Raw genomic sequence first — 27,717 nt, forward strand, 5'->3', positions numbered from 1 at the left:
TTTGCTAGTGGGGCTGCAGGCGGTGAGAGGCCGCTCCGGTTTATTCATGCTCGGGCTAAGTGCGGCTGCGATCTCCGGAGAGAAAGAGAGGGTGTAAGGGGAGGTGGGGCGGGAGCGAGACGTGTCCCATCGCGGGAGGCGGAGGCCGCGGGCCCTGCCCATCCCCGAGGCGTCGTCCCGCGCCTCGTCCCTCTCCCGGCTCCTCGGCCGCCTCCTTGGCTCTGTTTGTTGGAGGCTCTTCTGTGCTCCTGCCTTCTTCCCTCCTGTCGCTGCTTCCGCTCCGCCGGACGGCGAGAGCCGCGTTTTAAACCCTGAACCCCCTCCGCCTTGTCCCTGGCCTCGGCGCCGGTCTGCCCGGTTCGCTCGAAACGTGGCGATGGCTGCGGGTGCCGGAGCGACTCTTGAAATAAATTTAGAGGTTTCCTCACCCGTTCTTAGTGGGATATGTGTGTTAGCGTACACCTCATGACCCGGATTATCCTTCGCAACAAGTTAAGAGGCTGTCGATTTCTGCCTCGAGGAAGGTTGTCCCCGTGAGGGCTGCCCCTCCCTCGGGGGGTTCCGGCCGGGTCCCCCTTCTCGGTGTCAGTGCGCCCCGTGCCCTTAGAGCTCTGGCCCACCCGAGCTCCAGAGACATGACCTTATACAAGAGACTTGATAAAACGTTTCACTCTAGTAACGAGTACTTCCTAAGCAAGTTGTATTGATGCTGCATTTCCTTTTAATATATTAAATTATCTAACATGAAAGCAAAGCAGTTGCACAACGTGCCTTTGTAGTCAGAGGTTTAAAGGAGAGCCCGCTGCTGAAAGGAGGCGCATCACTGTCAAAGTGGCAGAAATTATTTTATTGTGATGGGAAGTTAGCTTCTGACATGTGAAGTTTCTTTACCAATCCTAAACAGAGTCATTTATTATAATTAGTACAGTTATTATTTCAGGATAGTACAATAGTTGGGAGTACTAAAAATTGAGGAAAAATATTAGAGAGACCCAGCTTTTCCTCTTTTTCTTTTTTTTTCTCCTCTACCTCCCTGTGGTTTTATTCTCAAGATGTTTTGAGCTTGCTGTGTAACGAGAACTACATCACTGAGGAACTCACTTGTAATGGACACTTTAGTTGCTTTCACACAGGATTTTTCGATTGGTTCCACCCAAAAAAATGGGAAATATTGACCTTATGTGTGCAGATGCTCTAGGGGTCTGCTGGGAACACATGTGAGGACTGTTGCTGGTGAAGCAAAATGCCAGTACCCAAAATACCATTTTTGCTCGCAGGTGAACAGATTCAAAAGTGAGGAAAAGATGACAGTAAAGCATAAAAGGGGTGGATGATAAGCAGCAAGGTGCAAGAAAAGTGTAGTTACTGTCCTTATCAATTTAATAAGTGAACAGTAATTAAAACACTTATTAGTAGTTTTGGCAGTGTTTGGCACCCTTCTTGTTTTCTGTGGTACTGTGGGGGTGTTGGATTTCTTATCCCTCAGAAAGAACACATTCTAAATGATTCCGATAGAACAGGGTCCCCTTTTTGCCTGTCTGCTGTCATATATAGAAATTACTTTAGCGCTATCTCATAGGAAGAAGAAAAATAGCTTTCTGCCTGACAGAGTTATACTTTCAAAATAATTTTCTGTATATTACACTTTTTTGTTCATGGTTCAACGTTTTTAGCAGTTACAGAGAAACAGAATAATGAAGCACCTAAGACCTTCTACCAGTTCCTCCTCCACGACATTTCCTCTCTGTCACATCGGGGACGTCTTTCCTTTGGCTGTGGGTTGGCCACATCAGGGGAGGAAATGGGCTTTGTCTCTGCCTTACTTGGGTGTGCTGTATATATTAAATGACGGGCTAATGTGGGGAGAAGTCTGATTTGCTTAAGTACATACTTAGTTTTTCTTCTGTATTTTTCTGTTTGGCCTAGCATAATTCTTCTGACTCTTAGTCTGTTACCATCCAGTCCAGTTGCATCATCTCATCTCATTCTCTCTGAACACAGAGATGATTACTGATTGTTTTGTTGTGTGTTTTGCCCGAGATCTTTCCTCTAGGCTGAGAACCATCTGGGAAAACTGTCTCTTCTCTCTGCTTTCTTAATTTCCACTCTCACTTCCTGTCTTGCGTCCTGATTCTTCCCCTCCAAACACAGCTGGAAGGAAGAGTTTTAAGCTAGGGTGTGAAAAATCCCGGTGTGGAGAGGGGGGAATAGGGAAAAAACCCAAATATTATTTAAGCTGTGGGATACTTGATAAATTGTTAGAAAAAGAGCTGGTGTTATACATAGAAGCCATCTAATTGAGTTGCCTATATTAATGTATTACTAGTAAATCGGAATTGCGGTTTTCACCTACACTTCCAGTTTTAGTGTGCAGTTTTCCTCTAACATGAATGCAAACATGAATTTAAAATCCTACTTGTATGCTTTCTTGAGCATTTTGATCTGTTTCATCGCTCCCTGGTTGTGTTATTCCCAAGGTTAGCTATTGTACTTATTTTCCGAGTGTGTTTTCAGTGATAGGAAATTTAGTGAAATTTTTTGAAAGAGCAGACTTTAGAGAGCTCTGGCCATGTGTGTTTCAGCTGATTCATTATGCTTAGGGTTTTTTATGTTAATTTGGAGCTAGAAATAGGAAAATAGTAGAGTTGTTGGAAGTGTGTATAAAAGTAAATGTTTGCAGGTCTGATCCCTTGAAATATGCATTTGATGAGTGTCTAGAATTCGCTGTTATTTAAGACCATGGTGTTTTGCACTTTTGTATATTAGGCTCTAAGAGTCACAGGAGATTTAGTTGTTCTTCCTGATCATGAAACCATTTACAATCTTCCTTTTTTAAACAACTGATTTGACATTAAAGTATAACATTGCATTGATTTTCAGGTAAGTGTGTCTGGAGCACAGTTGTCATCAGAAGCATGCCGAGAGCTGGGCTTCTCCAGTAACTTACTGTGCAGTTCTTGCAACCTTCTTGGGCAGTTCAGTCTGAATCAGCTGGATCCGTTCTGCAGGCAGTGCTGCCAGGAGGAAGCTCAGCTGGAAACCAGGAAGGTGGGTTTTGGACCAAATCCTTTGTGGGATAATTTAACACATTATGTTACGTTTATGATATTTTTAATTTTAAAAATATACAAGAGTATGGATTATAATTTCAAGAGGAAAATGCAATGTTTCTTGACAGTCTAGTATACACAGAGCCTAGATTTGCAGACTTGCCATACTACTCTAAAATAACATCCCTGTATGAGCAGAGGAACCTTTGGTTCTGTGATAGTTGTTCTCTAGTTTGAAGTGACTGATGGGAGATACGTCCAGCTTCTTTAAATTGAAAGAGGGATGGGATTTGAAGAGGGAAAAAGGAAGCGGATAAGGAGGCTGTTGTTCTTGATCACAGCTGTTGCTTGGTCGTTGACCCTTAGAGGTTCAGTGGTTCAGTTTTCCGTGGTTCAGTTCATTCCCGAGGACAAAAGGGTGGTGCACCCTCCCTCAGGTCTGCTCCTCACGTGGCCTGAACCTGATTGAAGCAGGACTGCTTAACTCCATTTTGCAGCAGTCAGAATAGCTCGAAATCCTGGGAATAATCTTGCTCAGAGCACATGCTGTGCGTCTGTCAGACTAAGGCAAAACCTTTCCTTTATCTGTAATAAGTAAATATCTATCTTGCTTAAAGCACATCAGCAAGGGAGAATTTTTACTCTTGAGAAGAGTACATGCTTTCAAATATGTTGTAATTTAGAAAATTACAGAAATAAAATCTAATGAGATATACCAAAGGGGAATGAAGACATAGGAAAGGATCTCATCTGATCTGTGTCTGTGTACCACAGATCAGATACAGCTGTGGCAGCAGCAAGGCTTTCTGTCCTCACTTCAGGAGCGGATGCTTTTATTTGTTTGGGTAATATTTGTACAGTTTTGCATCAGCTTGCATAAGATACAGCACAAGAAGTTGTGGACCAGGATAATTTGTGTTGTCATTTGTCGGGAAAATAAACTAGAGGAGTTAGGTTGCATTTGTGTGGATGGGACTTCTGAGGAAAAACATTCTGGATCAGTTTATCAGTAATTTACTCAAGGGTGTAACTTAGTTTGTATTGTAAACAATGCATTAATAAAGGTTTGATCAAGCAACAGGATTTAAATCAATGGATATTTGTCTTACTATCCTGAATCAGACCTAGATTTCATCATGCTGATAATCACACTTCTTGTGTAAGACTAATCAGAATGCCATTTTGTGGTCAATGCTTTACATTGAAAATATTTTTAGTCTCAAAACTTCTTCTGTTTTAGTTGTGGTGAATGTAGCAGAACAAAAAGCACAGCACTGGATGGGTTCTCAAGGTTGTTTGACAAATCTCTTCACAGTGAAGCATAATTTGTTGTATATTCGTAGGAACCAAGAGTTTATGTATTATTATAGGTTGGTTTTAAATCAATTTGTGTTGGTTTACCCGGTTTCATTTTCTGCTCGTGCTTTATAGTAAATGTGAGCAATTTGCAGCAATAGCACAATTCAATGTATATCTTGATTATTATTTTATCTTTTCTTACTTCTGTGACATTCTGGAAGAAATTTAATACAAATGGTACTTGAGATTTGGAGGTAGTGTGTTAAGTATCGGCCTGAATTATAGGAGTGATTATGGTACCGTTTTCATGCATCTCCATCCCCAGGTTTGAGTGCAGGCTTTCCGTACCGCATGTGTGAATAGAAATATCACATTGTTCTAACCTTGCACTTATACAGTTGAGTGCTAAATTATACTATTGTTTCTAATATTCCTTTGAATGCCGTTTGGGAAGGTGGAAATCTTTTTATTCTGTTGCCACTACTTGGAATTTTTTTTAAACTTGTACAGAGCAAATACACTTGAAGACTAGCAAGTGGAAAAATAGTGTTGAGAAAACTGACCATGAATGCTGTCTTAACAGATTGTGGTCAGAATCAGGACATTTTGGATTGGCTTGTATTTTAACATAGCACTGGTTGTAACAGGTGTCTGTAATTGAGCTTAAGGTTTTACTCCTACATAAAAATTAACAATCTAATTTATAGTACCTTCTTGCTAAGGTAGTGTTTTCATGAAATGTGTGCCAAGTAGGAAAACCGAATGCCGCTTTTTGCTGGTTTTTTTTTTTCCTTTTGCTTAGTTTTTCTGGTTACCGTAGAGATCTTTCTAATGAAAATTCGACAGTCAAGAGCGAATGGGTGTTAAAAATCTCAAAAATTGTTTTCCTGCCTTCTGAAAAGCCTTACCCTACAAATCTGTATCTAGATGTAAGATAGCCTGACTTGCTGATGAGCAACGTTATGTGTTGCTGAGTTCTGGGGCAGTGGTGCTCTGGGTTTTGCTAAAGCCGTCACTACATGCTTGAACGTCCTCGAAGTACCTGAATCTTTTCCTGAACCATGATTCCAGTCCGTGACCTGGCTTGTTCTTTATGTGAGCAAATATTTGTTCCTGTCCCGTGACGCAGCGTGTTGGTAGTGTGTGCTACAAACAGACTTGCAAACTGTTAGAATTAGAGCACCGACTTCAGGATTTTAAGTTAATTCTTATAACTATGTGGCAAGTGTTAGAGAAAGGAAAACTTAGTTTACTGCATGATTTGTACCCAAGTTTTAAATGAGAGTTGAGAATTAAAGGTAAGGGTATAGCATGTGTATCTGAGAATTTTTACGTATCGTAGTTACTTTTCACAAATAATCTGCGAAATATGCCCAGTCCTATAAATACTTTGTGTTGAATAGCATCAGTGCAATCTCAAAGGTGATGTATACAGATTTCATGTGTTTCATATCCTTGACAGATGTCCTGGTCTCGTTATTGGTCCAGTGTTCTGTGAACTGACGTTGCGGAAAATAGCTGGGAGGTGCTTTTTTTACCCATTGTTCGTCTTGCTCTTAACGTCTGCTGACACCTGTCCAGTGAGATATTTTAATTACTTCATAATTGTACTGTGGGTAAAATGAAAAGGAATTGTATTCATTTTCAGACTAATTCAGAAGCTAACTTAAATAGTGTTGTTTTAGACAGCTGCAAGTCTTACGCCTCAGTCTGTCAGATGCAGAGCGCTGCTGGTGTGTAAAACGTAGAAGGATGAAGTGGAGGTGAAGCTAACTGTGCGTGAAATTGTAGTAGCAGGAGAGATGGTCCATATTTTGCAGCAGCTGAAAATAGCTGCACTCCATCTGCAGCTTCTCTTAAGCTGTCTGATCATTTCAGACATAGCTATAAGCATATTCCATTAATTGTATATTATAGTCTTAGGTTTATCTCAGCAATATATGCATCACAAAATCCAAACTGATTTTAAGCATCAACTCTGTGATGAAATTTGCAATACATTAAATTTCACAGTTGCACTGTGCAGGATAGCTACAAATCCTTAAAAGTCAATGGTATTTCTAAACAGTATTCTGAAATATATTTTGCTCACTAAAATGTGTTGAACTTCAGCATTTTAAATATCTGTTGTCAATTATTTGTCATGTTGTGATGTTGTGGAGTTAGGTGAATTAGATAATGTCACATCAGGCATAAAAAAAACTTGCTCAGAAACTTGAGACATGAAAATGGATGGTTTAGACAGCAAGGTCTCATGGGTAACACCGCAGGTACCTATAATACACGATTTTGAAATAGTTCATTACTGTAAAATAAGGCATATGTCATGATACAGAAGTCTATATGCATACCTTTAAATTATACAGAGATGGACAGTAACTGCTCCACTGCACAAGTTTGAGCAAAACCATCTAAAATCCTGAGATTTTTAGCAACTTACTTGTGCACGTATTCAAGGTTGTCAAAACATGGTAAGCTGTCAAAGCATGGTTTAATAATTCATTGGAATACCTGGCCTCTGCATTGCTAAGGTAATGAGAAGTTTAGGATTATTTTTCACCAGACTTGTACTAGATGTAACAATATAAATGACTCATGTATTTTAGAAATTGAAATGGGTTATTGTGCTTTAAGAGGGGAGGTTTCCAACTTGACATTCTTCCCACATCAGTAAATCTAAAAGTTTCATTTCATTTTGACATGAAAGTATTGCAAAATACTTACCTGAAGTAAATGTGGGCAGCTTAAACTTTGGCTATTAGTTTTTCCAAAAAATCTTAAAGCCCATATTAAGGTTGCTTTATATTCAGATCCCCATTCTACATCCTACCTGAACCTAAAATGATTTTCAGTATTTATGACTGATGTTTGCAAGTTAATGCAAGTCTATGGACATAACCCCGTTAGCTGTAGGAAACAGAATGGATGAGATTTAGAAACCGCTGGTATTTAGTGACCTTTCGTAAGCATTGTGTTTTCTCAGCATTATGAAAAATGCTGACAACTGAGTCAACTAGGGAGAAAATCCTAATAATGCACTCTAAAACACTCTAGAAAATGGGGAGAAAAGCCAAAGCACAGCAGAGGAACCTTTCCTAGAGTTCTGGCCTGGATTTCCACTGGCCATGGCATGTCTTCTTCCCTGCAGTTTGGTTGATCCAAACATGGCATCTCAGGACCTTGCAAACCTGTTCCACAGTGACACTGTACCTGGTGCTGTTCTTAACAGGGCACTTGGACATTCCTGCAGGAAGATCACACCCTGTTTGCACTGCATCAAGCTGAGGTTGTTTTTAGTGTAAGCCCTTGGTGCTTGAAGTTGTGAGAAGTCATTTTAGGACGTGCGTGATTCAGCCTGTTTCAACACTGCAAAACCCCAGAGATGGAGTCTGTTGAAAACGAACCTTGGGCCCTGACCCCTTCTGGCATGTCAGCCACCAGCTCCTGCACGTATTGCACAGCTTACGAGATGTTTTTGTGGGTGAAAAACACACAGGCGAGGGGTGACACACAAAAGAAGAGTGAATTGTACCTCTTTAGCCCGTGGAATAAGTAGCTGCTAATGTTCAGCCTGGTCTGTTCTGAAGAAAAGATGACTCTTAATTTCACGGAAAAGTAAAAAATACGCCTACACAAATCTGTTTTTCTGTAGTCTGCCTTGCCTGTCGCTCCCAACACAACAGTCACTCAGGCCTTCAAACCTCATAGGGTAGGAGATGAGCAGGTACACGGAAACTGTACCTTAGAAGGGTTTATTTTAATCCTAATGGATAATTGTTACATTCTACTTATGATGCAGTTTGACCATGACTTAAAACCAATTCTGTGGATGCAGATGGTGTTATACTCCTCCTGGAAATTAAATAAATATTTTGTGTAATATTAGAAACAAGCATGTCTACTATATTTGTGACTATGTGCTACTGACAATAAAAAATCAAATTAGAAAGCTTTCTTAAAACTCCACCCTTTTACATGTACAGACCATTTAAATGTGCTGTTATGAATTACAAGGAGAAATAAAATATTCTTGTTCAGACTTTTTAAAACTCAAAATAGTTTACAAAAATCAAAGTAATTACTGAAACGAGAATAACTTGAAATGCTTTTAATGCTTTAGGCTACTCTTGTGTGACCCAATTTAGTTTCATTTTTCAGGTGGTTTGTTGTTTGGTTTTTTTTCATGCCACTAATTAAAGTGCTGCACTCAAAAATTACTGTTGGCTGCTTGCTTGTTCTGCCAGAGGCCTTTTATATGAATAGTTCCAATGAAGCAGTCTCATCTCTTGGTTTTTAGCTCACTGGGTAAAAATAGAGAACTGCTTAGAATTCATTGGCATCTTAGTGGTGTAAGATAAGTGTAAGTCATATCAATACTTGTATAAATGAATTAAAATTTTAGTTTACTTGTAGCTATTTCTCAGAAACCCAAGCTTTTTCTGTCCTTTGATGTATTTTGTAAAATCCTTTATCTGCTATGTAGAAATAAATTGTGCTTTTACATAGCTGTATGCCTTATTTCTAATGCTACATAAAAATGATTCACACTTTTTTTACCAAGTGTGACTGTTAAAAATAGCATAATTCAATGACAGCATACTGTATTTAACACTGAAGTAAATAATCAGACTCTGTAATTAAGGCTAACGCGTCTCCCTTTGAAGTCTGCTTTTAACTAAAAAGTGTCCCATACAGTTCCCAGAGGAATAATTTTATTGGGAATAGCAATAGGGAAGTTGGGGAATTGAAATGACTGTGTTCTCTCTAACTGAGAAAGTCTTTTTTTCCACCACTCTTCTCCGCTGTTCTGCTCTGCCTCCCAGCCCCCTCAGGTAAATTGGATGTTCACACACCTGCTCTGTGCGGCAACTCCAGAGGCACCGAGCTGATGGTTGCTCAGCTTTTGTGTTTTCTCTCTCCCCCTTATGCCACGTTTCTTGCTCCCGTGACCTTACACCAAACCGTTTCAGAGAGCAAAGCTAACAAAAAATACTCTTCTAGGAGAAGTTGTTTTGGAGCCTTTTGGTGGTTGTTGGATTTAAAGAGCCAAAATATTTATATAATACTGCAAGGAGGAAATTGTTTAACACCAGAAATAAAACACTTCCATGGACACCACATTTTCTCTGTGCTGAAGATTGTAGTAGTAATGCCTAACTATGTTATGCAAATAGAATAAAAAAGTTGAATCTCCTCCTGAAAGCACAACTCAAAGTTCTGATGATCTCCAAGGACAGTAGTTTTACAGCCTTTCTTAGTAAATTATTTCAGTGCTTAAACACCCTCACTCTGACTTTTTTTTTCACCCTTATATTCAGTTGGAATTTCCTTCCCTGCAAATAAATGAGGGTTTAGATCATGCTTCAGCTTTGTTCAGAGGAATTTGCCTGTAATACATAGCACTAACCACAGGACTAGCAGTAATTCAGAAGCTGGCTTTTGACTATTTGACTCTTTGTTTTCAAACTCATATTTAGAGTTGGGCATCTCCCTTCACAGGGCAATGAGTAGTGAATGGGAGCAGTTTCTTTGTTGCTAGATTTACTGATGACATCAGATCTGAATGATGTGTGTGTGTAGCAATGGCTTTCCTGGCTTTCTGCAGTACAGAACAGTAATTCATAATGTTCCTGGCCCGGAGGCTTTCTGAGGGCTCTCTGTCACCCACAGATTCCTGCTCATTTACTGTCTCAAGGGAAGGGGAAGACTTTCCCCCACAGAAGATAAAATATTTTATGGCATATATGTCAGCATATGTTCCTTTAATCTAGCTTTCTAGTAAAAGCAACAGATGCATTGGTAGGTATAAGAGTTTAGGAAACTGGTTTTTAACTGACCTTAAAGTGTAGAACAAGTGGGGTTTTTGTTTCTTTGGCAGATCTGCTTACATAGTAATACGAAATCAAAATTGCAGTGAATTTCATAAAAACAAAAATTGTTTGCATTGGAAAGAGATTAGTTGTTGGTAATTATTTAGTGGAAGATTGTCTTGCACCTGAGGCAAGTGAAAAATACAGAGTTTTAGCAGTAGTCCCAAGTTGTGTTTTACTGCTTGTTCTCAGGGCTTAACTTTATTTCTTAAACTGTTTGATATTAGGAGAGGAAACCGTGCAAGTATCAGAGGGAATGCAGATCCTATAAGACAGCTGTTTCCTGTTGCGTGGCTTTACCTTAGCAGCCTGTGTCAGTGCCTGCTTTAACAAGTGCTGGTCCTCTAATTCAGTGTTTTCAGCTGAGTGCAAACCGCTGGACAAGCACGTTCTGAGGGACACACCGTAACCTGTGCAGGGTCAGGCTTAGGCAGCAGCCAGAAGAAATCAGTGTGCAAACTGGTGCTATAGAAGTAAAATTAGGGAGAATTATTTTACAAAACTTATTTTTGGTCACCTTTGCTTTAACAGCATCTTATTATGATCAAGGAACAGTCTGTGTTAAGTGTCTTTTTCAGTTCAGGTTGATCAGAATTCCCGTTCGTGTGTGACCGTTACCAGTTACATAGCAGCAAGGTAGTTTTTCTTCTGGAGTTCTCAGCATGAGTAATTGTGGTAACAATACTGTATCTATTTGTAAATGAAGCACCGCTGGAATTTTGTGTTGTAGGAATTACTTCAGTTCCCTTCCTATTAACAGATGAAATGTTTCCTTTCACCTGAGTTAAGGTTCTTTGGTTTTAATGGCTGGGATTAAAATATTTATTGTAAAAATAATTATCTAACACTATTCTTATGTAAAAGGTGGTTTATTCTGCTATAATCACCACTGTCCTTCATCATTAAAACAGACACGACCAATTGTGTGGTTTTCCTCCTCTCAATTTTGAAGACTCATCTTCCTTACATGACCATGAACTATTAGAAGACCTTCAGGTGCTTACAAAAAGCTCCTGAATGAAATTTAACTCAGATGATGGCAAAGTTTTTGTCACAATGGCCTTAGAAAGCATACTAATAGAATATTTTTTCAAAAGCGAAGTTATTTTTATAGATGCAGACATGAATCAGCCTGGAAATGATAACAGCGTGTGTTTTCGACGTTAAAATGGACACTAGCAATAGTTCAGAGAGTCTTTATTTCATTGCTTGTGGTACTGAACTCATTTTCATGAACACTAAAACAAGTGAAGCATTATTTTAAAATGAACTAACGTATGAGTTAAGCATTGTGTAATGAACTGACTCGTCATGTTTGTGTGCCTCTACGCTGAGTAATACGTGTCGTTCTTAGTAACGCTTGAGCACAGTAAATGCCTTCACGAGGAAGTTTCGAGGACATCTGCTCTGGACATGGAGAGACAGCGGCAGCAGTAGATAGGGACAAGTACGCTTCTGTTGTGGCTAAGTGATGCAAATAAACCTAGGTTTCTTGCAGAAGACACCTTTGTTTAGGGTTATAAATGAAGCCAATTGATTTTTCTTTTTTTTCTTGTCTAGCCATCTAGAGAGCAGCTGTTGGTCCCAGCGTGAATGTGAACTTTTCTGTACCGGCACAGTTGGGCTTCAATTACTACAGAGTTATAAGCTCAAAATACAGTCATCAGTGATGGAGCTGTTTTCTTTGTTAAATTTCACTTCTGTTAAATATTGACTAGGAGTTACAAACTAAAAGTAGTTTGTAGCTACAAGATATCTTACATAGTTTAGATTCCTGCAGTGATCTTGTTCCATAATAATAAATTCTAAGAATTATTTGTAGTAATAAAAGTTGAAAAATGCTCTACTTTACTCTTTGGGCCTACTTATTTCTTTAAACACGTATGTAAAATAATTAGTTAACTAGATAGAAAAAGGCTATTTATTCCTTTGTCTACTTTGTACTGATTTCTTGATAGAACCATGCAGGTAAGTGTCAGTATCGGAGAACCAGGGTAACTGTTCAGTGTATTAGTAAGCGTGCGTGCTAATACCTTAAACTAGGATTGCTGGTATTGTTGTTGAATGTTCCTTAAACAAAAATGGATAGAGAGGAGGCAACCCAAGTTTATAATCTCACTGTTCCCTATTTCCTCAGTCTTTTTAGTTATTTCGTATTTTAAGTCCAGAGGAACTTTAATTATACAACCTAGTATCTGAGCGGTTTATCAGTGTCTTTTTTAATTAAAATCTTTATTTGGCAGGGAAAAGGAAGCTTTTAAAAATCTAGTTGTTTTGATCTCTCGAGTATTCTTTCATAGCAGTTCTGGGTTTTAACAGTCAAGTCTAAGTTTTTATCTTAAACCTAACATCTAGTTGAAAATGTAATGTAATTAAGCAAATTTCCGAGATGCTGTTCTGATAATGCAATGGTTTTAGTTCTGTTTCCTGTGGAAGTAATGATTACTGATTAATTCACATCAGGAAAGAAGTTGTCATTTCTCTGTAAATGATTAGGTTATTCCTCATGCTCTACTTCATAGTATTTAGGCAGAGACTGAGTTAGAACTGAACTCAGAAGACTCAAATTCCAAATGATTAGGTTATTTCTCATGCTCTACTTCATAGTATTTAGGCAGATACCGAGTTAGAACTGAACTCAGAAGACTCAAATTCTGAAATGAAGATGTATTCCTGGCTGTCTGTAATGCCTGCATAGAGAGGTGATGAAGTGTAAATAAAATTCTTTCAGATTTTTATCCTATCGTGGTTTGCTTTTATGACTTGTCACTCCTTTTTCAGAGGGGTTAATATTCATTAAATTTCATAGTGAAAGCTTATTTTTAATTACTCATATTTTAAGTGAAATGTGAATTTACTTCACTTTCGTAAGGTGTTATTTTTCCATGTCCTGACTTGCACATTTGTCATGAAAATACTGTCTGAAAGAAAACGAAAGCAGAGGTCTTTATTATTACTATGGAAGGTAATTAATTGAATTAAAATTGTTTAACTGAAGATTTTTCTGCCAGCTTTTCAATAGTCAGTGGGGTTTCAGGGCTAGAAGGATGTGATTTGTTATCCAGTATTGACAACTGTGTATAAGATTAAAATGCCTGACTTCTCTGGATACTAAAACAGAACTTCATACTGTGAAGTCTGTCAATTTATATTTAAGGTACAGCAAACTATAGAGTCAATCGCACATTGCCAAAATAAAAGTTTAAATACCTGACAGTATACAAGATCAGTAGGGGCTTTTTTATTTACCTGTTCATAACATTGAAATAAAGTTATACTTTCTGACCATTCAATCCGAGTGTCGTGCGTAGCTGACAGAAGTGACTTGACAGGGAGGTGCAAGCATCGAGCCCAGCCCATGCCCATGCCTTCAGCCGCGGCCTGGCAATGGCACCTGTCCTCTCCCTGCAATTAGCGTTCCCGACAGGGAGCCCCTGAGAGTTAGCCCAAATGAGAAAATTATTTCATTGTCCAAGTTAGGTTTAAAACGGAAACTAAAGTTTCGCTTAATGAGACTTTCTTAGCATCTTGGGCAGGAAGAAATAAAGTTTTCCTGTTACTAGTCCGTAATCCCTGGTGTAACATGTCTGACAGCATTTTTTTAAAAAATGAAGCTAATATACTTCCAGCAACAGTATGTCTCAAATGATTATCTTTTTTTTTCCCTGTTTTTACATTTTTAATATAATGAATAAAAGTTATCACGTATCTTGAGTGAACAGTCAGGTGTTGCATAAATCAGACACAGGTCTAGAAGTGTGATTCTGTTTAGGATCTTATTTGTGTCCTAAAAAATAGTTGAACAAGTAACACACCATAAGTAAACTAGTGATGTAGGTATTTTTGTGTCATTAACAGCTTCTGTTCATTGTTGCAGCTTTATGCAGGAGCTGTCCTAGAAGTATGTGGATGAAAATTGGGAAGGTTCCCTCAAGTCCAGGGTAAGTAAAGTCACTGCTCTTCTTTCAGATATGAAACACTCTCTCATAAAATGTGCTTTTAAGTAGTACCACAAGTAGTCATAAATGTTCATATATCAGAAAAGTTGCATTGACCTGAGTGAGGCTCATGCACCTGGTCTCCAATAATTGAGAGACGAAATTATATAGTGCACTTACAGAACAACTTTCTTTTCAGGGGTCCTGCAGTCTGGTTGTTTTGTCAGTGGACAGTGACAGTCAGCTGCAGTGAATGGAATACAGCAGTGTGATAGGAAAGTCAGGAACATCAATGTGTGTGGGGAGGAAGCTGCAGCAGTACTTTGGGGTTTTTTCCTGTAACAAAGATCCTAATAGTGTACTTTGGACATAGAAGAAAGACTAATCTAGCTTTAGACATAAAATTTCACAAACAGCATGTCTCCATCTAGCATAGCGAGTATTAACACCTTCCTATTTGAAGGCTGACTGACAAATTAGTGAAATATAAATAAATTTTAAACCAGGTTACAATTAGCAGAAGTTAGGCAGCTTTAGACCTTCTCTTGCCACCTCTGCCCATACACATTTAGGTTAATTACCTACAAGACCAGAGCAAAGCTATTTTTACCAGTGGTTAAAATGCCAAAACAAGAGTTGTTTAAATGACTTGTCCTACTTCCAGGACATAAGGAGTTTAGCTTTGTTAGCACAGGAGCCCTTGTCTCCATGACCATTTAAATTTAGCAGATGTAAAAACATAGCCAACCGTTGTTGCCCATTCACTCAGTTTCTTTCTGGTTGTAACAAGTGAGTTTTCTTTTGAGCTATAGGTTTGAAGGAGGTCAAACTGTTAGCCTGACTCCAGCCTGCATCATGTCCTCAGTTTCATCCATGTGTAGGTCCTAAAAGGGAATGGTGCTCAATTTCTGCTGTGTGCACAACATGAGACATGTTCCAGAAGCTTACAGTACAAAAGGAAAATTTTCAAGCTGGTTATTTTTTTTGTTTGGTTGGGTTTTGTGTTTTGTTGGTTTTTTTTTCAATCCTTGGTTATCTAAACCTCTTCAAAGGCTTACATTCCATCAATCATATAGCTTGCTTTTCCAAATGACTAAGTTACAGTCATTTCTCAGTAGGTTCTCAGTTTTGACTAACAGTTCCTCTTTGCTAGAGTGAGAACTAAAAAAAAAAGGACTGACTAGTGCACTTTAAGATCTCTTTCCTCTCCTTCATCACCAGTTTCTGCAGTTCCCCAGTATAAGTTTATCTTGACCAAATTTACTGCAGGATATTAGAACAGATTGGAAGATGGGCTATTACGAGCACATAATTTTTTAAAAGCAGTAGAATGTATTCTTCCAGCTGGTATTTTGTCTTCACATTAGTATTAATCTCAGAATACTTAGATTTTTCCCCTGATTTTAAGTTCTGTGAGAAACAGTATTTAATGTCTCCATCTTAAGATATTAGCCTTCAAGAAATGTTTTAATTTCAACTTCTCACTTGAACACTTGCTGCAGAAGGTAGGTTGCCTGAAGGTCATGCTCCTGCTCTTGAAGCACTGTCTTTGTAGGCTTCGCTGAGCTGTGCAGCCCATCACCGCCAGTGCCTCAGTGCAGGGAGCTGGTTCCTTTCCCACAGCTATGCTAGGAATTTGTTGGGGTTTTTTTCCCAGAATATACACTAAATGACACCACTAATTGCTGGACTGTGTATGCATTAGAATTACATGGATTAGTATATTTTACTTCTGTAGCTGACCAGGAAATCTTCACCTTTATGTACCCGTGTAAATTGTTTTGTTGCTTGGCTTACTCCCACAGACTTGATTTGTCATGAACTACTTCTGGATTATATTTCATTTGGCCAAAGGGTAAACAGTCTTTTTTTTTAGTAATGAAATACTTAAGGATTAAAATCAGTTATATTAATAAAGGATTGTAAAAGTTACACAGTGAGGAAGGTACACAGTTGGAAAAACTTGTGCATTGCTTGTTCTTACTAAATGCAATATTCTTTCTGTATCAAAATTTTTATCAAAATTACTGGTTATACAAATTTTAGCTACAAATAGTTGTTGAATACACCTGTGTGCCTGAAATGTGAGAATCACTACATATGGAATATATTTGTAGGTACTAGAAAAGCAAAGAAGTGACAAGTGATTAAAAAAATCTAGTCCTCAGCAAGAGGCTGAAAAAAATCCAGTCCTCAGCAAGATTACCTCAAACTTAAACTGAATGTTACTCTTTGTAATATCATAACAAACTACTGAATGCTTTTGTGACCATGGCTAGGGGTATCTATTACATTTTTCAAATACAGCTTCTTGTGATAAGTCATGCTACAGACCACATTTCTGTAAGTCTCTTAAGTCCAGTACTGACATATTTTTCCTGCTAGTTTCCCTTAAAACCAAATTGCTCCATTATAAATGCTGGACTGTAAAATTAATTCTTAGATATATTTTGAAATTGTTCTGTATAGAACTGTTCTTGAGTGTTTATCATATAAAAGCACTCCATCAAAGTACAACCTGGAAGACATAAATGACAATATTCATAGATGAAGCAATATCTTATTATATGAGGCAACACAGAAAATGTGATGGATTTTGGCTGACATCCATAAAACTAGGGCTCTGGAATAGCTGGGTCAGTTATGACCTACCATATTTAAGCTGATGTTTCAGTGGCAGCCGTGGCTTGTTCATGATCAGATAGAAGTTCACACTATCCTGACTCTTGCAGTCTTTCCAGTTTAACAAAAACTGAATTAGGCTGGGTTTTTTTCACGGAACATTTCTTCCCTATTTCTCTGTATTCTTTTCATTCATCGGTAGAATAACTCCCACTTCTCTCTGTGTAACTCTGTTAGTTAAGAAGTGGACGTGTTCCCAGCAAATCCATTACAGAAGCAAGGTCCTTAATCCTTGGTTTCGGGCAGAATGAAGCTCCATCAGATCCTCTGACTTCAGAGGCAGTAAGCACGCTATGCTGGTGCCCAAGTTCTGCAAGCAGGAGGGGGATTCTTTCTCCCACTAAAATCTAATTTGCTATGGGATTTTATTTTTAGGTAAGATCACTTAGTTCCTGGTTATTTTAATCTGTGATTCTTAAATACTGGTGAGAGTAAGTCATATTAACCTTAAATTTTGCATTTGTAGAAGTGTTAGCAAAATTCTTGCTAAGAAGCGTAGGGTATTGTAGAGGGAGACATGCATTGTTTTATCGTAATTTTTTGTAAACAGATGATACACAAACGAAAACAATACTTCTCTCTAGATTTAGAAACGTCTCTTGCCCTACTGCTTCTACAAAGTACCGTCTCTTTGGTTTTGTGAAGTTTCTTCAGGCTTTTTCAGAGCTATCTTGGATTGGCTTTTGAAAGCATGTGGGGCTTTGTACTAAATGATGAACAGCTGCATTCTAACTTGATTAACAGACTACAAGCAGTCATTATTGATGTGCTGTATGAATTCTTAAAATTTAAATTCTTATCTCAAACTGAGGTCCCCAAAAGGTAAAGGTCTTATAGCCTTTAAAATGTAAATTAGTGCGTGATGCCTGCTGTAGTTCTGTCAGTTTGCAAGGCTCTCGGATCTTTTGAAGCAGCCTCGTGCAATCTTCAAAACTGCAGAGCGGGTATTTGTCCCCAAAACAAATTATGAAAGAGTTCCGGGAAAGAAACTAATGCTTGTATTCCCAGTGATCCCCAGTTTCAGCTAATACCGCTGGTTGTCTTAATGTTTAGATATTTGTGACATAAATAAACGTTGGGTTTTCCTGTCTTTGTAAAGTATCACTCTGCCACCCTTCATTTTGTTTGCTTTTCTTTTCCAGAGTTTTAACACTTGATAACTAGCAGTGGCTCAATAAAACCATTGTTTTATTCAAATTTATTTTAGGTACAAAATGATCAAGTCCTTCTTGCCTCTTTTACATAGAAATCTGTGACATTCTGCGCAAACTTGTGGTTTTAGTAATGTTTTGTTTTTTAACTTTCAGACTCTTTGTGTCTAATAATTCAGGGCCAAGTTAAGCAACTTACCATCTCTTTCATTGGTTTATGCTAACATTTGCTTTCTGTTCAGCCCAGAACAACTATTTATAGATAATTTTACATGTACTTTAGTCATCCTCTTGTGTATTAGTATTAGATCACTTCAGTTATTTCATATAACACATTTTGTATAGTCTACTTCTGAATTTTGAATCAGTTGTATATGCAGCATTGAGTTGCACAAAGTACCATGCCACAGATAAAAAGTCTTTTGAAAGGTAGAAATAACTCATGTGCTTCCTATTGCTAATTCAATGCATGAAACATTTAAATGCATCCCAAACAGATTTTATTTCTCTAAAAATAGATCATCCTTTATACTAATTTTGAAACATTCCTCCTTACTCGTGAATGTTGGAAGCCTTCCTTTCTGATGTTGCTCTCAGAGCACTAGTGATTCTTTGCCCTCATCACATAGTTGGCTCTTTCAGTGTAATACTGAGGGACAGGAGGAATAGCCACCTTCATCAGAGAAGTACGGTCCTGCTTTTCCACGCGTAATCAGCATTTTTCATGAGAGTTACATGTAATGTGAAGCTGTGTATCTCTACACACCCACTGAGGGCTTGGAAGCTAAGAGTTCTGCTTACTAGAGAAACAGCATGAACTGAGAAGGGTATGTCCTCTTCAGAAAGCTGGATGAATCCCCATGGGCATATGTACTTCTCATTAAGTGTTGCAACTGTAAGCAAAGGTATAAATCAAAAGTAAAAGCGCAACTTTTTAAATAATTCAGGTATTAGAAGTTTGAACCACTGGGCTTTTCCATTACTGACAGATACTTAGTCACATTAGATTCTTACTAGAAGACATGCTGTTGCTTACCAGGAGTAAAAATCGTGCAGTAGAAATTGATTGCTGACCTTGTGCCGAAGATAAGATTCATTCTGACTTGCACTTTTCTGCTGTTAAAATCTGAAAAGAATGTAATAAAGACAATAAAGCTTTTTCAGTTTCCTTCAGACCTTTCAGATTTGAGGCCACTAGAATCTTTCTGAAGCATGTAGAGACAGACAGGGCTTAAAATACTTGTCCGTGAGCACAGTTGTTTGAACACTAGTGTGAGATGCCATCGTATATTTGCTCTCATTAAAGTATTAAGAGATAAGGTTAAATTTTTTTTTCAACATTTTGTATTTTTGCAGTTTCAGATCAAGAAGGAGATCCTTGCTTCTATAGCAGGAATCTAAAGAGTGTGACTGTTAAAGTTCAAGGCTGGGTCAGCCACTAAAGTTTGACAGACCGTCTCTGTGATTTCCCCCCACCCTTCCAGGGGAGGATAATACGGGAACCAGAGAGGGAGACTTTGAGGTTAAAAAACCCCTTGAACCAGTTTAACAACAACAACAAAACCAATAACAATGCAGATGTCAAACTCTATACAGATGTTATACAAGTATGCAAATATGCTCAAAGACGGAAGAGAGTATGTTAATATGGGACCCATGCCTTCTGGATGACAACAAGGTCCTGAGCAGGGGGAAAAAAAAAAAAAAAAGCCCCGGAAAAAAAAAAAAAAAAAAGGCCCAGACTGGACTTGGCAGCAGACGGGAGCACCCAAGCCCAGAGTCCCAATAATAGTCAGAAAACAAAAAACCCACCAAAAATAAAAAATCAGAAAAGGAGGTGTGCTGGTCTCACCCAGCAGAGAAGTCAACTCGTGTCACACAGCTGCTCTGCGGTGTGCAGAGGGAAGGGGGGAGCCCCAGCAGTGCCGAGAGAGACGGTGACAAGGACGAAGAACCCCAACGCCCCTTCCGGCAGAACAGGGGCTCCGAGAGCCTCAGCACGTGGAAGGAGCACTGGGATTGGTCCATTGGGGTCACCCGACTCCCGCTCGCCCGCGGCGGCACAGCTGCCCCGGTGCCAGGGGACCCCCCGGTGCCAGGGGACACCCCCGGCTCTGAGCCCCGGGCCCTCCCGCCTCTGCTCCTGGGGGAACCTCGGTGGGCCGGATCGTGCCCTTAAGAAGCAGTACGAGGTACTCAAGTCTGTTTCCAAGGAAGTTACCCCTAGTGTATAGATGGGCAGCTGTGCACGGGGAGATGCGGTGGCACGTTTGGTTTGGGTCAGGAAGCTTTCTTAGGATAGATCCCACCGGATCGCGGAGAGAGGAGTGCAGGGGGGGTGCCTGCGCCTGCACAGACCTGCTGTCAGGGCCTGAGTGATTCTTAGATTCTTTAGTTACCTCCATTTAGGACTCCAGGCTATAATTCCAACAGGCGAGTTTTCACAAATTTTCTTAAAACAAAGAGGCGTTATAGATTGCAATAAAGTCACATCATAACAGTAGGAATGTGTTTCTCCATTCTACTGTGTTCATATGCAGAGGCTGCTCTGAAGTCTTTAAAAGCACCATTCAAGTATTTCCTCTCTTTGCAAAACCGTTTGGTGCGGGGCAGGCTTTAAAATGCCTGTGCACACCTGAACCTTTTCTCCGAGTTTTAGTTTTAATCGATGGCAGTGGCAATCCAGTCTGCTCTGTCAGCTCACCTCAGGGCTGCCTTCAAACAGCAGGCATATGCTTTGGCATTGCACAGGTTTGATAAGAGCATAAGGCGAGGTGGTTTTCTTAACATTCTGTGAAGGGACAGTTGCAAAGCTGGCAGTAGAACAGCACTGACCTCTAGACTGGTGTTTAATTCACCAGAACATAGTGGCAGGGCACCAAGCTCAGAGTTCATCTTACGGAAGTCAAAGTGGAAAATGCCTTCTCTGCTCACCCATGGATGGATTATATAAACGCTTGTTTCTCTGCAGTGTGTAATTTCTGGAGCTGCTAAAGAGAGGGGGAAAGGGTGAAATAGCTAAGATTTTAGTGTTAAACATCAAACTGTTAAAGATGTGCAAGTCGCCTTCAGTCATAGGATCATAGGAAGCAGCAATGTTGATGTCAGGGCATAGCGGGGAAACGGTTGGGGCAGTGCTGAAGGTGGAGCGCCTGCACAGCATCACATCATAGGATGTGTCCCAAAATGAGCACTGTAGCTGCATCTGACTGCTTAACCCCATCAAATCCGTTCAAAGGCTGTTCATGCGATTTAGGGCATGATTTTGTGGAAAGAAAAAGGTGTTTGATGGGATAATCTGTATTTTTAATGCATGTCAATATATTAGTTTCTCACTTAAGCTTCCAAAATTGAGAATATACCAATTAAGTTATTTGTACAGTGAAGTGTTTTTCTTTGTTGCATTGCAAATTCAAATGACTAATGCAGAAAGGCACTATGATCATCATTAGAAATAAATATGCCATTAACAGAAACTGATTTTTTTCCAGTTGTCTAAAATTGCATGAAAAATGTTCTCTGGTGCTTCGGCTTTCAGAAGATTTAGACATTTGACATTGATACAAGTGCGTAATAGCTTGTGTCACTTTTAAAGTGACAAAATGTAACACTGCCTATAGAATACTTTCTTTTCCCACCTAATTCTGCTTATGCAAGCTTGTTCAGTCCAGCTGAAGCCAGAAAACAGCCACTCATGTCCAAATGAGCTTTCATCTGTCACTCAACAAATCCTCACACCTGTTACAAGCGCGAAGTGCTGTAACCGGAGTTAACCCCCAAAGGCTATTCTTTGATTGAGTCCTGAAAGTTCATCCATTTTACTATGTTCTCTTAGAATTTTTCTTTGTTTTGCAATTAAAGTTACCACTGTACTGACGGCTTCTTACAACCTCCTTATATAAAGCCCTAGAGACTCATTTCAGCTTTAGATTTACTTTTTTAAAAATTCCCCATGAAATAGTGCAACGTGCCGTGGACTTCACAAAGAGTAAGAAATATCTCTGCCACTTTTTGTGTGTTACTGTGGATGACGACCAAGACAACTAACAGGTCACAAGGATGTGGGAAACGCTGAAATTGAAAATTACATCTTTTTGAGTTTAAATCCAAACTGAACTGCAGTATGTGAGCAAGTACTGACTATTTCATGCTGTTTCAAACTGTTCTACAAGTACAGCTCTTACGGTGACATTAGACTGCAGTTCTCTAGAGAGAACAAAAACAAGTCTTATTTTCTTCTTCAGGGGTCTTGTACATGGGGCCGTTGGTATGTTTTTAACTTGTTTATACTGCCTAGTGCAGCAGGCAGAGCAGACGATTTTGATCTGTACTGGGCACTCTGTGAAAGAGGGAAGAAAATAAGTGCCACTCAGTGTATCCATACAAAGTGTTCAAGTAACTGTCTACAGTAATACTTACGATAGGTACAAAGATGCCTGGGGACATCTCTACAATAATTGAGGAAGGCACTATGAAACATTAGTCCTGAGGTTGCACTCATGTCCATGCACCAGCTGGATGCGCTGCAGTTTGTGAGAGATTCATTGTTGTCTAACCTTGAAAAAGCGGCTTCAACGTGTGGCCGGCACCCCTGTAAGAGTCAATCCGTGCTGACAGGGTTCATCCTTGGGGAGATGCTGCTGACATACTACAGGAGTGTCCTGAATCCACTTAATGTCAGTACAGATACCAAATTTAGCTTTTAGCATAACCTGACTGTAAAAAGGAGGAATGAAGACTAGGCTGTTTTCTAAATACGTTTTAAATACCTCTAGAACTCAGATATTCATTAGGCTTGGAAGTAGGAGATTGCACTCACGCTTTATCCTGAAATAATTCATATCATCTGTTCTTTTTAAAGTTAATGTTAACACAAGGCCTGGGTTGCGCTGTGGGAATACAGGGACTGTGCTGCTGGTAATCCTGGCTGTCTGCTGATAGTGCTTCTCGCAACTTGTGCAGCCGCAGCCCACCCAAGACCTGAACTTCTCTCCGTGTAGCCCCCTGACGGGCCACAGAGTCCCCCTTAAAGCTGATTGCCTTTAGGAGTGTCAAGAGAAGACACCAGCTTCTCTTCTTGTTTTCTGTTCTTGTTTTTTTTGCTCATTTTTGACATGTAATCTCAGAGATCTCGGAAAGACAAGACTGTCCGACTTGTTTGCGAGGATGACACCTATGCCCACAGTTTTCTCTGTGCCCTTTCACCCGTGCGGCTGCAGTTTGCGGGGAGTGTGCTGATGGGACGTGTGTCGTCGTGAGCCTCCCTCGCAAAGCTTCTCTTCAGCTAGATTTTGATCACTCTAACGCTTTTCCTCACATTTGCATGTCGCAGCAGCATATGGGCCCGTCTGCTGCAGACTGTCCCTTGTACACGCGGATAAACTGATTCAGACAGTTGCACTAGTGTTCAAGGAAAATCCAAGCAGATATGAAGCTTGTTTGGAATACTAGCAAAAATAGAGTGTTCTTTAGGCATAATAGGTTTTGTGTAATTAATTTTGTGAGGATATTAAGAATTTTAACATTAAAATATCTTCTAAAGCATTATTCCAAAAGCAATGATTCAGGCAATACTAGCTTGAATGCAAATCTTTGTGCGAGTAGAGTTTGATTAGCTTGCTTTCTTTCTTTTTTCCAAACCGTAGCTTTTGTCAGGAGCGATAAGCCAAAACTCTTCAGGGGACTGCAAATCAAGGTGAGTAGTAAGCTGCCTTTGGGGGGCGGGGGATGTTAGGAAGAATTAAGCTTGGTGGAGACAGTCATGTGGGTTGTCCCTTGGTTGCTGATCCAGTAATCCTGCAGCAGAGGACATATATTTGCACTGCCAGTACAAATCTTCATGAGTTCCTGCTGTTAATATTAATTGTTTTATTGCTCAGTAACTGCTAAGTACCAATTCTTTGTAGTTGGGGTTTGTTTTTAATCCAAGAAAAAATATACTGAAACCTGTAAGGAATAGCAGATGGCAAAAGAACGCGAAGAATGCTTGCATTCTGCCTTTACTCTGGATATCTTGGATTTGCTCAAGGTTATTCTGCCATAGTTTCCTTTTGTCCTGTTCTGTTCTCCCCTCAGTTTCTGATTGAGCTGCCATTTCCATACATTCAGCAATTCTTAGATTTTTTTGCCTCCCTCTCATAATTTCACAGAATCACAGAATGTGTTGGGTTGGAAGGGACCTTTAAAGGTCATCTAGTCCAACCCCCTGCAGTGAGCAGGGACAGCTTTAGCTAGATCAGGTTGCTCAGAGCCCCATCTAACCTGACCCTGAATGCCTTCAGGGATGGGACTTCCACCACGCCTCTGGGCTACCTGTTCCAGTGTTTCACCACCCTCACTGGGAAAAATTTCTTCCTTATATCTGATCTACATCTGCCCTCTTTTAGTTTAAAACCATTGCCCCATGTCCCATTGCAACAGGCCTTGCTAGAATGGTTGTTTCCATCTTTCTTGAAGTACTGAGAGGCTGTCATAAGGTTTCCCTGGAGCCTCTCCTCCAGGCTGAACAACCTCAACTCTCTCAGCCTGTTGTTACAGGGGAGAAGTTCCAGCGCTCTGATCATTTTTGTGACCTCCTCTGGATCCACTCCAACAGGTCCATGTATGTCCCATTGCAACAGGCCTTGCTAGAATGGTTGTTTCCATCTTTCTTGAAGTACTGAGAGGCTGTCATAAGGTTTCCCTGGAGCCTCTCCTCCAGGCTGAACAACCTCAACTCTCTCAGCCTGTTGTTACAGGGGAGAAGTTCCAGCGCTCTGATCATTTTTGTGACCTCCTCTTGATCCACTCCAACAGGTCCATGTCCTTCTTGTGTTGAGGGCTCCAGAGCTGGACGCAGTACTCCAGGTGGGGTCTCACCAGAGCAGAGCAGAGGGGCAGGATCACCTCTCTCAGTCTGCCAGCTGCACTTCTGATGCAGCCCAGAAAGCGACTGGCCTTGTGAGTGTGCAGTGGTGGTTCACGTCCAGCTTTCTGCCCACCAAGACCCCCAAGTCCTTTTCCGCTGGGCTGCTCTCTAGCACATCATCCCTCAACCTGTGGTGATACGCAGGATTGCCCCAACCCAGGTGCACACAGTTGGCCTTGTTGAACCTCAGGAGGTTCACGCAGACCCACTGCTCCAGCTTGTCCAGGTCCCTCTGGATGGCATCCCGTCCCTCTGGCATATCGGTCACGCCACTCGGCTCGGTGTCATCTGTGAACGGCCTGAGGCTGGGCTCAATCCATCATGAGGCTGCGCTCAATCCCGCTCTGTCATTGATGAAGATAATAAACAGCACTGGTCACAGTGTGGGCCCCTGCTGTGTTCCATGAATCTTTATAGTCTTCAAACACCCAGCTTTAGAGAAATGCATATCCTGAATGGGGCTGCTTCTGCCACGCAGATATGCAAAGCTGCATAAAAACTGCACTGCCCTAAGCTCAAACAATTCTTTGGTTTCAAGATCTAGTGGAAAACTTCACCTTCCTCTTAAAATCCTATATGAACTTCCAGTATATTTCACAGATACACATCTTGATTCGCACGTCTTGTGCTCCCATCTCTGTTCACCAAATGGCACCATCTGGAGTCACTTCTCAGCTGTGCAGGGCTGTGATCAGTGCTTTGTCTGCCGAGCAGCAGATTCCAGCTAAAACAGATTTCCTCTGTCTCAAGCATTTGTGACTCTGTGTCCTCCAGTTTCTTTCAAAAGCTTTCTTTCCTTCTGCATGTCTGTTTCGTTTTTATTTTAAACTTTGTAGCTGCATTGAACATCAAAGCAGGCTAGAGTACAACTGGTATAGAGCACTACCAGAAAATTTTAGTGCAAACGGATCTGTATTTATGTTACAAGACATTTGGAAAACAGATTGCAGATACCACTAGCTTCATGAAGTAAAACCAACTAGGTTAGCTCAGTAGGGTAAAGTAGAATAGTCCTTTCCATAAACTGAAATGGTAGAGCCTTCTAATATTGTTAAAAGCTTTTATTGGCATTACACTTTTTGTGACTTAGTGAGTCTTCAGAAGCATTAAAACATGATGTTACTAGCAAAGCCTAGTAGCACAGAAACAACAGAGCAGGGAAGAATAGGATTACTTAGAAATTGATAGTAGAACTTTGAACTGTTAAAGGTTCCTGATTTGGTAGAAAGGCTATTGATTATATGAGAAAAATCATTCAGATGCTTGATTCAAAAATCCAACTTTGGCTGGATTTGGTCAGAACAGTTGAAATAAAATACCATCTTTTAAAGCTAGGCTTAAGGCATCGTTGCCCTGCATATACATTAGTTTGTGTAGCGGGCCAAGGAGAACACTGTTCTGGATCCCACGATACACATTGACTGCTCTTAAATGAATGTGTTTTAATTTCTCTGAAATGAGGCCTCTTTGTCCCTTACGCTTCCTTCTTCCTTATTCCTTAGGACTAGGCAAGAAAGTATCGAATGCAAAGCTGCCGACACTGGCCAGCTGCTGCCTGTGCAGTGTGCAGCCTGCGGCGTCCCCGTCTTCGCAGCTGCAGCACGGTGTCTCCCTTCTTACCGATTCTCCCTTTGCATACACACACGTGTGCAAAATTTACCTTTAAACTTTGAGTCTGCACAGGAGGTGAAAAAAATTAGAGGAGAGAGGGTAGCAGCATAGGAGAAAAGCTCAGAGAGTGATCTCAAGCTTAATTTGACTTTTGTAGATCTGTTTTCTTCAAGAAAAGTAGAATAAATTGTTGTTAGATGCTCTAGGTATGAAATTCATAACAAAACATGTGGCACTGGAATATTTATAGCACTGAGCCTTGTCAGGAACAACCAAGCTTGTCTGTTTGTTTGTTAAGAATTCTAAGCTTTAAAAAGCCAAAGCTTAGACTGATTTCGTAGCACAGATCGCATCGCCAAAGCTTGCCCAGAATACTCTGATGTAATTTAGCACTCTGTTCTTAAGTATTCGTTCTTCTGGTGTCACCCTTTGGACTTTTTACTGTTCTTGCTTTGACATCTTTTTAACTGATTTAAATCAGTTGGGGGCGGGCTGTTGATACGGAAAATGCATTTTCAGCCCAAGGTAAGAGACTCTCTTCTTCTTTTTTTCTTTTCTTTTTTTCAGTATGTGCGTGGTTCTGACCCTGTACTAAAGCTGCTGGATGACAGTGGGAACATTGCAGAAGAACTGAGCATCCTCAAGTGGAATACTGATAGTGTAGAAGAATTTCTAAGTGAAAAATTAGAACGTCTATAAATCGTTGATTTCAGTCCTATTTCCTTTCCATGTTTGGTCATGGTAATCTTCTTAGATGAAATTGATTTCAGCCCTATTTCCTTTTCATGTTTGGTCATGGTAATCTTCTTAGATGAAAAGTGCTACAACTGAAAAAACATTCCAGCTTCTATATTGATTTTAAAGTATCTATTGTGCTGTACTAAACATCTTGCAATTAGAAAGAGATTCTGACAAGCACTCATCTGACAAGTTGACAAACAGAATAGCTTGTCTTCCTATATTTTGGCTTTTAAAGCATTTACCACTAACAAAATGCTTTGTTTCAAAGTTAATTATGCAAATATGTTTGTTATTATTGGGCCTGTTTTTACAAATGCTCTTAAAACCGAAGAGCTTCAAATAATTGCAGTGATTACCATGCTCTTTGCTGCTGTTTGTCAGAACATCAGAACCAAATGCAGCGTACTATCTCCCAAAGAAACTTGACTGCTAATGCCCTTTTCCTTGTATTTGAACTGCCCTTTTTAT

The 27,717-nt window shown here is 39.9% G+C and overlaps 1 protein-coding gene across 1 annotated transcript; it reads left to right on the forward strand.

Moving 5' to 3' along the window:
• Nucleotides 1-4: 4 nt before the first annotated feature.
• LOC104269616 (15 kDa selenoprotein) lies at nucleotides 5-27,207 on the forward strand (the record flags this gene model as incomplete). The annotated part of the gene is given in 5 exon segments (XM_009876633.1): nucleotides 5-22; nucleotides 2,881-3,048; nucleotides 14,097-14,160; nucleotides 23,636-23,685; nucleotides 27,076-27,207. Coding segments are annotated over 5 exon segments (432 nt in total), but the record flags the coding sequence as incomplete, so codon positions are not given.
• Nucleotides 27,208-27,717: the final 510 nt, after the last annotated feature.

The sequence above is a fragment of the Apaloderma vittatum genome, unplaced genomic scaffold (assembly GCF_000703405.1).
Source record: "Apaloderma vittatum isolate BGI_N311 unplaced genomic scaffold, ASM70340v1 scaffold3559, whole genome shotgun sequence".
Taxonomy (NCBI): domain Eukaryota; kingdom Metazoa; phylum Chordata; class Aves; order Trogoniformes; family Trogonidae; genus Apaloderma; species Apaloderma vittatum.